The sequence below is a fragment of the Notolabrus celidotus genome, chromosome 2 (genome assembly GCF_009762535.1).
Source record: "Notolabrus celidotus isolate fNotCel1 chromosome 2, fNotCel1.pri, whole genome shotgun sequence".
Lineage (NCBI taxonomy): Eukaryota > Metazoa > Chordata > Actinopteri > Labriformes > Labridae > Notolabrus > Notolabrus celidotus.
In genome coordinates, this window is record NC_048273.1 from 4,937,034 (window position 1) to 4,950,453 (window position 13,420).

Consider the following 13,420-nt stretch of genomic DNA (forward strand, 5'->3'; position numbering starts at 1 on the left):
CATACATTATCGGTCTAGACAACCAGCCTGACATACCCTATAAATTACTATCACTTGTTCACTTGTATTGTAAGGCAAGGCAAGGAAAGGCAGCTTTATTTGTATAGCGCATTTCATACACAAGGGCAACTCAATGTGCTTTACATTAAAACATTAAAAGCATTGGAAACCTTCAGACAGGCATAAAAGAACATAATTAAAATGACAAATATAATAAAACAGAAAAGAAAAGGAAAATTAGAAATACATTACAAGTAAATTCAAAATTTGCATTTAAAGTGAGTTAAAATGAGCTAAGATAGGAAGGCAGTGGCAAATAAAAAAGTCTTAATCTTTGATTTAAAAGAGGTGAGAGTTGGAGCAGACCTGCAGCTTTCAGGGAGTGTGTTCCAGATATGTGGTGCATAATGACTAAACGCTGCTTCACCATGTTTCATTCTGACTCTTGGGACTGAAAGCAGACCAGTACCTGATGACCTCAGAGGTCGAGGTGGTTTATAAAGCAGCAGCAGATCAGCAATGTATTTTGGGCCTAAACCATTCAGTGCTTTATAAACCATCAGCAGGATTTTAAAGTCTATCCTCTGACAGACAGGAAGCCAGTGTAGGGATCTAAGAACTGGAGTAATGTGGTCTACTTTTTTGGTCCTTGTTCGGACTCGAGCAGCAGCATTCTGTATGAGCTGCAGCCGTCTGATGGACTTTTTAGGGAGTCCTGTAAAGACCCCGTTACAGTAGTCTAGTCTGCTAAAGATAAATGCATGGACCAGTTTTTCTGCATCCTGCTGAGACATAAGTCCTTTAATCCTTGATATATTCTAAAGGTGATAGTAGGCGGACTTTGTAATTGTCTTAATGTGGCTGCTGAAATTAAGGTCTGAGTCTAAGATTACACCAAGGTTTCTGGCTTGGTTTGAACATTTCATCGTTGTAGGGTATGATGCAAGTTGTTCCTCCCGTTGAATGCCCCAGAAATGTTCACTTTTTTGCTGCTGCTCTTAATGTATATTAAAGAGCCGATGCTAAATGTATAAATCGTAATGAATCTGTTAGCGTCCATGCTTTGTTCCTTGCTAAGAGATTCCCGCAGACGGCCAAACTTCTCATGTTTTCTCGCTGCTGTTCGAGGATGACTTCCCATCTCTTCTTGATTTCCGTCGTGGCGGATCAAACAGCCTCTCTGCCTAATTTAAAGCCCTGTCGTCATCGTGACCCCTCTGGATTTGCTTCACCTTTTTTGATGACCTAGAATAACTGACTCAGTATGAATATATGAACTAAAAACAACTGGAAGCCCCGTGCCACTGAAAGCTGTGCCTAACAAACGAGCTGCGTGCCAGATGGGAGAGTTTTGGAAGGTACCACAGATTTCTTCTCTCTGTTCCTGAGACTGCATGTGCTTTCCATTGTGGACCATCGAGAAAACGAGACAGGGTTTGGTTAGGAGAAGGACAGACTGAGAGGAAAAGGGTCTGGGTTGCATTAACGGTGGAGTCAGGGGCTGGGGACTCGGTCTGGAGATGGATGCCGTACAAACAGACGAATAAACATTTTGCTACCATCTTATAATCTGTGCCAAACAAGACCTTTTTTTCCATTTACTGTGAGATATTTCGATTGTTGCCTCATTTGGGTATTGTAAAATTGTTTTGATTGTCTGTGTGTGTGTTTGTGTTTTCTCTGCAGCACTTTAAGAAGCAGAGGAGGCTTATCCCAGAGAGAACAGTGTGGAAGTACTTCGTCCAGCTCTGCAGCGCGCTCGAACACATGCACTCTCGGAGGGTCATGCACAGAGGTAACATTGATAAATGCACACACACAAACACCTTAACATAGACATACAACCACAAATATCTGGCTTATGTGCACAGCAGAAGTAAAAAAACAACAATGAATCTCTTCAATCTGGACATTTCTGTGCTTTAGAAATTGAGCAACAACGAGCTGCAAGATTTTACAGAACTGTTAATAGGAAATTCTAAAGGAGGAGACTCATCGAATGAGTTTGTGAACATGCTTTCTTCTAAGGACTACATTATATGCAGGTTTATTAGTTGCACCATTTTATAGGATGCAGCTTACTCCTTTTTTAAAAAACTTTATTTATGAAGTTTTGAGTTTATGCAACATATAAACACACACATACCGACATACTGAACTTGTACAGACAATACCCCACATTAACACCACCCCCCCACCCCCCTTGACCAAGAGCACACCCTAAATACAGAGCAATGAAGGAGATTCAGGAAGAGGAATAAACAGAATAAACAAAATGACAAGCCAACAGATGGAAATAAAAAAAAGGATCATGATAATACAAATAAATAAATATTTTTTTTTTTTAAATAAAAAAAGAGAGATAATCGTGGATGCAGCTTACTTTTTAGATGGCAGGAAAGGTATTAAAAGTGCGTCTTATACACTGAATTTTATTCTGATATTAGGGCTAACTCCTCTCAAATATAGCTTGTGATAAAACCATAAGGAAATAATAAAGCAAGTGAACAATGCCTCAAAGTATGCAAATAATGAGAAACTCTAAAGTGACAGATTTTTGTCCAAATTTTAAACTCCCATTTTGTTCAGGTTGGTTTTTGTTGTTTAATTAATTTCATAATGTGTATTAATTTAATTTAATTTAATTTAATTTAATTTAGTTTAATTTAATTTAATTTAATTTAATTTAATTTAATCAAATTTAATTTAATTTAATTTAATTTAATTTAATCAAATTTTATTCCATTTCATTTTATTTTATTTTATTTTATTTTATTTTATTTTATTTTGTTTTGTTATTTTATTTTATTTTATTCCTTTTTGAGTTATTATTTTATTTTAACTTTGTAAGTATATTATCATACTCCCCTGTCTCTTGCTGTAAACTGCTGTAACACAAAATTTTCTCTAATGGGGATTAATTCATTTTTAATCTTATCTACTTATTATGAAGGGAAATTTAACTTTAAGAGACTCTAAATTCACCTATAACACATGTACTTCTTTTTATATATGTATACAATGAAAAGCTCTTAGTTTGCGTAACATATGAGACACAGAAGAGATAAGCATCAAGCTCATTTTGACAAGTACCAAAAAGAACTACCTGAACAAGTGATGAGTCAGACTGCAATGGGTTCAGAGCTCCAGAAAAACAGAGATGAGGGACAAGTGTTACCAGACAGAGGTTTGCTGCTCTGAATTATCAGTCTCAAAAGAGTAAACTCGTCTGTGTTAATAAATAGCACACTTAATTAAAGTGAAACAGATGGGTGTCTTTGACATAAATGTGCAGCACTGCTAAATCCACCACCTCTCCAATCAGAACATAAAGTCAGAACATTTTCTTCAGCGTGAATAACTTTGTTGCATTTGACAGGAAACTTAAGTGAGGGTGTTAAAGAACACAGAGAACACCGTGTTTATGTGCACATATACTTTGAGTAGGGCCTTAGTCGAATCAAGACTTGGACTCATGTGTCAGACTGCAATATTAATGTACTCTCTCACACACACACATGCATACACACGCATGCATACACACACACGGCTACAGGTGGTGTACTTCCGTTGGACTGACTCTGATTATGGCAGAGGGACACTAATGAACCCTGAGCTCTGGGCTTTAATGACCACTTAGCAGAGACCGCCTGTTCAAAAGCCGCTTACAATTATATTGTCGCAGTAAATTTCAAAGGCTGACGCTGGACACATTAACGTTATTTTAGAAGAAGCAACAGAAACGGTTTGCTAACACGCACGTTACCTGAAAACTGAAGGATTTACAGTCATGTTTCCAGAGACGAGGGCAAAAACAAAATTCTTACAAATGGTCTTCAATCACAGAGGAAATATATTTATCTGAGGCTGTAACTAGAGGCTCTGTTGATGCTCATCCTCCTCTCCCCTCCTCCTCCTCTCCAGATATCAAGCCAGCCAATGTATTCATCACAGCTACAGGAGTCGTCAAACTAGGAGACTTGGGACTGGGACGATTCTTCAGCTCCAAAACAACCGCCGCTCACTCGCTAGGTAATTCACAACAGCCTCTACATACCTGTACACACACACACACACACTTTACACACACTCTTCCTTTACGAACACACAAACGCTCACACAGACACTTAGACGCACAGCGGCCTCCCAGTAATCACCCGGCACTGGATGTGTTTCATTAGGCACGGTGAGTCCAGAGCCATGTGTCACGCCGTCATGCCGCCTGTGCCCAGCCCCTTCATAGGCCACTTAGCCACTTCCTGTTGCCTTGACCTTTAAACCCAACACAGATGAAGACTGGGCCCGAGAACTTCCACACACACACACACACACACACAGCTCTCGGTTGTGACTGCGCGCCATAAAACAAGCCAGCCAACTTTACAATCAGGGTTATTGTTGGCATTGATTGGTGCGTTTGTCACAAGAAGGAAATGAAATCATATAACGCTTTCTTTTTTTTTTTTTCAAAGAAGTGAGAATTTGAGCTCAAAACTGCAACAACAATGATATCCGCTTGGCTCGGGTTGGATCAAAAATGAAGTGTGAGAGTTCAGACGGGAAGGTTCAATGTGCTGAAATGTCACCTTTACAAACAGGTGTTTGAAGACTTGAAGCAGCTTTAAGAGGAGAGTCAACAACACAGAGTATTTATAAAAGGACAAATGCCTCACTTTGAGCCTTTTAAAAAAATCACTACTGTCCCTCACTTTGTAGGAGAAGGGCTTTAGGAATATGAAGGAAGAGGGGGAGACTCAAATACACCAATTTACCTCTTTTCTAGGGGTATCCTGCTGTGAAAAGCACAACCTGTCGTCCTAAGTTCCATCTTTTCATCGTTGAGCTACCATGCAAAGTAAAGAAAGAGGACTGATGAGTTTATTGTTTTGAACTGTCACAGACCCGATCTTCATCCTACAGAAAAGAGCCAAAGAACTATAAGTAGAACATTTTACAGAGAACAAACAAACCCACTCTTCATCAAACTGAAAACACTGAAATGTAAGGATCTGGTCGACTTCAAAATGATTCAAATTATCTACACAGTAAAAAATCAACAACTTCCTCATTGTAGTATTGATCTACAATGTTGAAATAATTAAAATTAAAAAAAACATTGAATGAGAAGGTGTGTCCAAACTTTTGACTGGTAGTGTATATTTTTTTTAATCTTCATTCTTTTTAATTTCTTTCTTTCTTTCTTTCTTTCTTTATTAGGATCCCCATTAGCACAAGCATTAGCATCGGCTACTCTTCCTGGGGTCCAACACATATGCAATCATGCACACTAAAGGCTGATTTAAACTTCTGCGTTGAATCAACGGTGTACCCTACACCGGGGGTCGGTGTAGCTCCCGTACCTACGCCAAGGCCTACGCACGTAGCTGACGTGCACCTCCTCCAAAATGTAACTCCCCGTAGAGCCGACGCGGACCGCAAGCTCTGTGATTGGTCCGCTCGGCGGCTTTGTCTTTGCATTTACAACACTTCCGGGATCCCGGACATCGACCGCACATCGGCCGTGTATTTCATCTCCTCCTCTCTATTCTTCATGTAATCATGTCTGTATGATAAACAGCAACATGTATCAGCTGTAGATTAACATAACACGCTCTGAAACTCTGTGGAAAAGTAAACAGAGATCGTAGCGGGACCGGAAGCAGGCGACCGGCTATCAGAGAGACCGCACTGCCCTCAGGCGTTTCGGCGGAGAATTGCTGCGCGACACGGACACACCGACGCACAAGTATGTGGTGCTCATGTCCGCGTCAGCCCCTGCTGCGTAGGGGAGACGCAGAAGTATAAATCAGCCTTAACACACAGTCAGCAAAACAAGACAAACAACCACAAAACAAAAACAAAAACAAAAAACAGCTCCTCATAATGAATTACAAATAAGATACAAAGATAAACAAATCGCACATTAATTTGGCAAATGTCAACACAAAACCACAGTAACAAGTAAATTCATGTTTTAACTTTCACTGTGCACACACAGAATGTACACATTCACATTTAATAAACACTAAACATCACCTGAATGATCACTTATGTTACTAGGATCACGTGTTATGACATATCAAATCAAAATTTGTCTTTCAAGATGTTTGAAATAGAGGAGCAGTGGTGGCCTAGGGGTCTAAGCGCCCCACATACAGAGGCTACAGTCCTCGACGCAGGGGTCGCCGGTTCGATTCCCAGCCGGTCGACCATTTCCTGCATGTCTTCCCCCACTCTCTACTCCCCACATTTCCTGTCTCTCTTCAGCTGTCCTAAACAATAAAGGCAAAAAAAAGGCAAAAAAATATAACTTAAAAAAAAAAAAAAAGATGTTTGAAATAGAATAAAAAATAAAAAATAAAAAACAAAAACACAAAAAAATCTAATAATGTAAAGAGGAGATTTAAAGATTGCTTCAACAGGGCAAAATATGACGTATCAGCATAAAAGAAAACAGCCATCACATGTGATATTATGTGTAGTGTGTTTATATTTTCACTAACTAGTGGGACTAACAAATGTTTTATGATGGAGAGGAATCAAATAAAATCAAGCTGGTACGTCGTGGCGGAGGTCAGATCTCGAAGCAGCCTCAGAGTTTGTTGCCGCTGTGGTGTCTTCATAAGAGGAAGAACAATGAAAACAATGATTGCCCTGCATCCCAAAACTCTCAATTAATATCAGTTCAGTCCTGCGTTAAACCAGAAGTAGCTTTGAGATGACTGTGTCACCGAGCATCCCAAAGTTCGTTGCCCTCAAAGACCTGGACAGCCAGCGGCGGCTACTTGTTCTTGCATGTTTGATAACCTTTGAACCGCTAATCCCATCAACAAGCTTTAAAAACTCAGTTACAGCTAGGGATGGGGACCGAATTCAGTACTTTTATAGGTACAGACCGAATTCCGTCGGTACTACCGAGTACCGACTCACGTAAAATCAAACAGTACCATGTTTCGGTACCTGAACACATCCTCGTGACCGTGAGGGAGTGGAAGAGAAGGCGATTTTTTATACTTTCGCCCTGTAATAAAGTTTGAGACTGACCGGGTGGACGTCTCTGCTCACTGCGCTCTGCTCTCTGCATCTACGCGTGAGCGCGCCAAACGGAGCCTACAGCTGACGGGCGCGCGCACTCACCGCAGGCAGAGCTGCATGAGGATTAAATTGAGACCAGGTTGAGACCTTTTTATTTACAGTCTATGTTTGAGACGGACCCTCTCGCTCCGACTACCTGCTCTGTTTATAACCGTTCCTGTGTGCGTGAATGCCCAACAAGTAAGTTGTGTGTCCTGTTATTATAAAGAGACAGAGAACTGACTTTTACCCGTCCGCAGGCATTAAAGTGTGTTCATTGATAAACTCCCTAAAGAGCGATTAGACGCCACGAGCACGTGTCAGCTAATATATCTAATCACCTATATAATCCTGTTTCTGTTCAATTCATGTTGAATGAAATAAATATGTTAAATTTAAAAATGTTGAGATTTTATTATTAAACAAATTAACATTTATTACCACATAAACACACACAAGTACCAAAAATTGGTACCGTTGAGTACCGGTACTGATTCCCAGGTACCGGGTATCAGTACCGTATCGGTTCAAATGTGAAAGGTACCCATCCCTAGTTACAGCGGACATTCTCTGCTTTCCATTGATACCACATTGTCTCATTCAGCATATTCAAAATGGTCTAGGTCTTTAAGGGTTAATGTGTCTCGGAGGAAACAGGGCCGGGAAAAGAGAAGAAGAACCTGAGGAACTACGTGCATGGACACATGAGAGAAGCCTTCAAAGAAGTTTTAAAACTTGGTACGTGATGAGCTGGGATAGAAATAGTGTTTGACATGATTATTAGGAATAAAATATTGAGCATGATATACAAAAATCATTATACTGTATATCAAACACTTACAAGTTTTATATCAGATTTTTTAAGAAGTGTCTTAAAGAACCGTGTCATGGTTGAAAAAAATCAAGACCTCGTCATTTTTCAACACGTCAACATTTCCTCCTTTATTTTGGTAAAGGTAATCTAGTAACAGCAACACAACAGAAGCAATCAGCTCCTTGTGATTTAGGTTAATGTGATCTTGTGTCTTGTTGTCATATCACACAAGAAAACCCTCACTCTTTGGATTTTTGTTGTTACACTTTTAGCTCCTTCATCCGTCCTTTTTGCTTGTCTTTAGTCAAAGTATAAAAAATTCTCTCCTGATTTCACAATGTGCCTCAGCGGCTCCATGTCCGGTCTTACACAGAAAGCTATGACACAGCAGTGGAGATGGTTTGACCCGGCCCATGGGGGCACATGAGAATGTGACACCCGCCGTCCCCTCTGCAGTTTTAGCTGCTTCATGATGGGAAATGAAGAAAAATGAATCCCATGGACAAATATAAACGCTGCCATTCGCGCTGTCTCACTTCCCCATGTCAAGCTGTTTTTACCAGAAACAGAGCGCTATTCTCAGCCCCTGTACCACGGCAGCAGCAGCAGCCCAGCCTTTGAGAAAAGTGTGAATCACATGATCAACTCAGCAGAAGCCCTATCAACTGAGCAGCCTGCAGTGCCAGGAGAGCTGGGTGAAAGCGGCTGTGATTGCTCATTAAATGTTGAGTCCACAGCACCCTCTTTAGGCCGACGGAGGAGAGGCAGCTCCACACGCACAGAGGGGTCAGCTGGAACGCTCTCATCGTTAATCTGAAGCAAACAAGACGGCTTTGTTGACGTCCAAATCACAGTGTCACACTTCTTCCAGTGCAGATACATTTGATGCAGGAGTGTTAGTTTGGCCTTAAAACATGAAATCAACCCCTCAAATAAGAGCATTTGAGGATTTGTAGTCATATATATTATATTCTGTATGACCACATTCTTGTTGAAGGTTTTCAGTAGATGATGGAGTACTGAAAAATCAGGTTCTATTCCTGGGTGAGCATGGCCGGCTGACACCCGGGACTCAGAAGGCTTCATGGATTTCCTCTGACATTTTGTGCTTTGTTTAAAGAGCAGACTTCCTGTCTGTCTTTCTCTGTCCCCCTGTCCTTCACTCCTGCTCCCGCTCTTCTGTCAAACTTGTCCTCTTTGTATTTTCATCTGCTCTCGAGCCCTCCGGTATGCTGACTTTCAGCCGGAGAGGCACACAAAGGTGGAGGTGAATGAAAAGGTTGGAGAGAGATGGAAGGTGTGAGAAAACCAGAGTTGGAGAATTGAGGGGAGGGGTGGTGGTGGGGGTGTAAGCAATATGTCAGGAAAAGAAGGGAGCATGAGACATAGAAGAGAAATAAGAAAGGTGGAATGTTGCGAGTGTGAGAGACGATGACAAAACAGAAAACGAAGGAAGCAGGAGGAAGAGAGAATCAGACTGTCTCTGCAAAAATAAAGGAAAAACAGGGAAGCAATTGAAAGGGATTGAAAGAATGTGAGGAATAGTGGGGTGTGTGTGTGAGAGTGTGTGTGTGCGTGCAATTGCGTGCCAGCGTGGGTCTGTAATGAGCCCAGCCACCCAGCTGAACAGTGGAGCAGGGTGGTGGAGATGAGATGGAGGTCCAGGCATACAGCCTGTCAGCTCCCAGGCTTTCAACTCAGTCGCTCAGCAGCCTGCAGTCACATTTACACACACACACACGCACACGCATGCACACACACGCACACGCATGCACACACACACGCACACACACTTTTTGTCTCGTACACACACTCCTGCACACTGAGTCACTCAGACTCTTTGTCTCCTATACAGATGTATGTATGCATCATGACCCATGTGCACATCCATATGTGCTCGAATTCAGGCTCAAATATACATGCACACACTCCTACAAGTGACACATATACATTCACACTCTGGGACCTGAGACTGACATAAATACACACACACACTCTGTCTCACATACACACACACACTTGCATGTTTTCCGATGCTAGGATAGGTTTGCAGGGTAAGAGAAAAAAGTTACATTGCACAGAAAAGAATGGTTGAGCGTGGAAAGCTGATGCAATCATTAGAGGAATGAGAGAGTAGCCAATTGGCAGAAACAAGTAGTATAATATACCTGCAATTAACACCTGTAATGAGAGAGGTGTTAACGATGAGCACCGGGGGAAAAGGAACGAAGAGAGGAAGAGGGAGAACAAGAAACAGAACGACTTCAGGGAGGGTGATGTTGGAAATAATCATGAGGATTTCAACTTGCATTTAAAGACTCGGTTATCTTATAAAGGAGAGGAAGCGAGTCGTGAAACGGAGAGGGGTAGGCGGGGAGCCAAATAGAGGGCGAGGGCTCAGCAGGACATATAGAAAACCATGAAAACATAATGGGACTATAAGGGAAACCGAAGAATGACGACTCCTGACTATGAGGCTGAGTCCGTTCTGGCTCAGCTGCTGCGGCTGCTGCTGCACGTTTTACAATTCATCGTCTGGGAGATAGAGGAGGGTTTCCCAAACTCTCTGCCTGGGATGTGGAGGGGAAATCACCTCTTTGTGTTTAAGATTCATCACTGTTCACATGTAGAAATCTAAAACAGGCATTAAATGAACTCCAAGTCTGCACAAATGAATACACGTATTTAAAAGAACACCTGAAAGGTTGATTCAACAGAACATCCAGCAGAAGGTTAGGAGCGTGTGCTTCTTTATTCTGGTTGGCATCTCACCTCCTATACAACAACGATTAGCCTGTTTCACAGAGAACACAGTGTTGTCACCGCCATTCACAATAATGGAAATCAATCCCAACATGACTCTCAATTTATTTGCATGAATAAGTAATGTGCCCTTAATTTAGCATGCTGACGGAGCCTGAGCCCGCCGCCGCCGCCGCTGCTGCTGCCTTTTTTTTTAATGCAACTATTAGCATAAGAGAGGCTGATTCTCTTTAATCAACTAATAATGAATGTTAGGGGAGCTTGTTCAGACCTCACCATGAGACCTCACACACACACACACACACACGCACACGCACAAACCTCGATACCAACCTGATGACCAATTAAAACAGCAATCCCCAGTCCTCGGTTTCTTCTTCTTCTCTCTCTCTCTCTCTCTCTCTCTCTCTCTCTCTCTCTCTCACACTCTCTCTCCTGCGTCTCGGCTGCCTGTGCAGATGCTGATTATTTTTGGAATGACAGGTAACACTTCATTATTCAAAACAGCACATTTAAGATAAAAGTGTGTTTTCTCGACCCAATTAGATCCGCAACGAAATTAGAAAGTGCTAGCTTTCATTTCAGTTCCCATAGACTTCAAATATAATAGCTCCCTCTGTAATAGTTTCCTTAATTGCAATTACATTAGTTGAGTTTCTTCCGACCTGCTAATATGCAGACTGGATTAGGAGTGTGTGTGTGTGTGTGTGTGTGTTTGTGAGTGTGAGAGGTTATGTTTTCCTTTTTTACCATTCTCCTGCAGGCTGACTTTGCTGCTTCCTCCTTTCCATGTGTAAGCTGTTCTAACCTACCAAGCTAACGTTCACTGCTGTTTGTGCTGAGCTTAGTGACCAGTTACCGTTTACAACAAGCTCCTCCCCCTTTCAAACTTCTTTCTTTTAGACATTCGCCTGAACTTTCTTTCACTTAACCCTCCTGTTATCCTCAAATTTGACTGAGCTGTGCATTCTTCTATATCAATCAATCAATCAATCTTTATTTGTAAAGCGCCAAATCACAGCAAACGTTATCTCAAGATGCTTTTACAAACATAGGAGGTCTAGACCACTCCATGTCAAATTATGAACAGAGACCCAACTTCAAGACAGGGTAAGACTCAGTCTGACCCCACCTTAATCCATCATGAGCATTGCACATCGCAGTATTTAGCTAGTTACAGTGGTGAGGAAAAACTTCCTTTTAACAGGCAGTTAGCCACATTAGCTAGCTACCTACCCATTGTTAGGCTACAGGGTTGGTGCTATGTGACGCCGGCGTACAGGCAGGAGAATCAGAGAATTCTCGGTCTGGATTGGGACACAGCTTTAGTGTGGCTTCTGCTTTAGCTGTTTATATTCTAACGGCTTGTTTTTAAAGCTCCTGTAATGAACTTTCTGATTGTCACTTTTGGCGCCCCCCTGTGGACAAAGCATTACTTCTTACACCTTTGCTGTTTTTGTCCTGAGCATGTGTAAGTTGTGTTTTCTGACAAGGAAATCTCATCTTGCTTTCTTTTAACGGTGAAATGTATCACTCTTTAAATATTTTCAGTGGAAAGAGTTTTTTAAAAAAAAGACTGCTTCATCAGTCTCCTTCAAGCGGCAACCTCCCGCCGGGAGAATTGAAGCCAGTGCAGAAATGTTAAAAACTGCAGTTCATCAAGTGTCCACTTGAGGCTGGCTCCAGAAGTACTGAAACCACATACACACCAATTCAAAAAAGCTGATCTTTACAGCCTCAGGCAGGACCAGACTCATGTTAGACAGCCATCATGCCTCGACCCAGTTGGGTCTGGAAAGACAGATAGAGGGGAGTAAGAGAGAGAAGTGATAGTGATGAGACGAGTAGTAGAAGCTGTTGCCGCTGGAGTCCAGCACGTCCGTATCAGCTGGAGTCCAGATCGTCTGCAGCAGGAGCACGTCTACGGCAGCTCCACCCCTGTGTTGAGTGAATCATCAATGCCTCACAGGACAATATTTCCCACCCCACAGTAAAGCAAATATCAATGTTCTCATGGGAAAGAAATGTCCCCCCGTCCAATGTTGTTTGACCTATCAGAAGTTCTCGTTCGACAGGTAGGGTGATGCTCCCCTAAAGCAGAGGAAGGTTTTTGTAGATGATAAAATTGTATGTTATATGGACCTCAGTATCATCCGAAAACAACCAAATAAATACGTGTAAAAAGTAGATATTTTATGTTTTAAACAGCAAAAACAGCCAGGGGTCAAATTGACCCCAATGAACACGGATGCCTATTAAATGTGTGGAGGAAATTAGAACATATCATCATATACATTTTTTCTATTTACCCAGTTGTCCCCTTTGAATTAGGAAACGTCATGAAATATGAAACAAAAAAAATATATTAAACATATTTTTTAGAGACGTTAAACATTGAATGGGGTCAAATTGACCCAAAGGATAACAGGGGGGTTAAAAAGTTTTAAAAAAGAACATTATTCATGCAAGTTTTTCCATATATGCATTTAATATATGTCCTAAACACAAACACACCCGTTTCTTGAGGTAAAGTTCGGCAACACATCTCTCCAAAGGACAAAAGACGCACATCAGAAGAGGGTATTTCAAACTTAAAGCTCCTGTGAGGATTTTTTTTATACCAGTGAGGAAACACACTGAAGTTAACATTGATTCCTCTTTATGGCCTACAAAAGCAAACAGGACCATCAACAACAACACTGACAGCTTTATAGTGTGATTTTATTAGTGCCTGTAAAGACTCTGAGGGGGTAGGTGTCAGAGGAGACC

At 41.5% G+C, this 13,420-nt stretch overlaps 1 protein-coding gene across 2 annotated transcripts in view; it reads left to right on the forward strand.

The window, feature by feature from the left end:
* The window catches only part of nek7 (NIMA-related kinase 7), a 99,683-nt gene that overhangs the window by 59,393 nt on the left and 26,870 nt on the right, over positions 1–13,420 (forward strand). For both annotated transcript variants that reach the window (XM_034709536.1, XM_034709528.1), the window contains exons 6-7: positions 1,687–1,795; positions 3,925–4,032. In XM_034709536.1, coding sequence (XP_034565427.1) covers positions 1,687–1,795; positions 3,925–4,032 — 217 coding nt within the window. The remainder of the gene's footprint in view (positions 1–1,686; positions 1,796–3,924; positions 4,033–13,420) is intronic.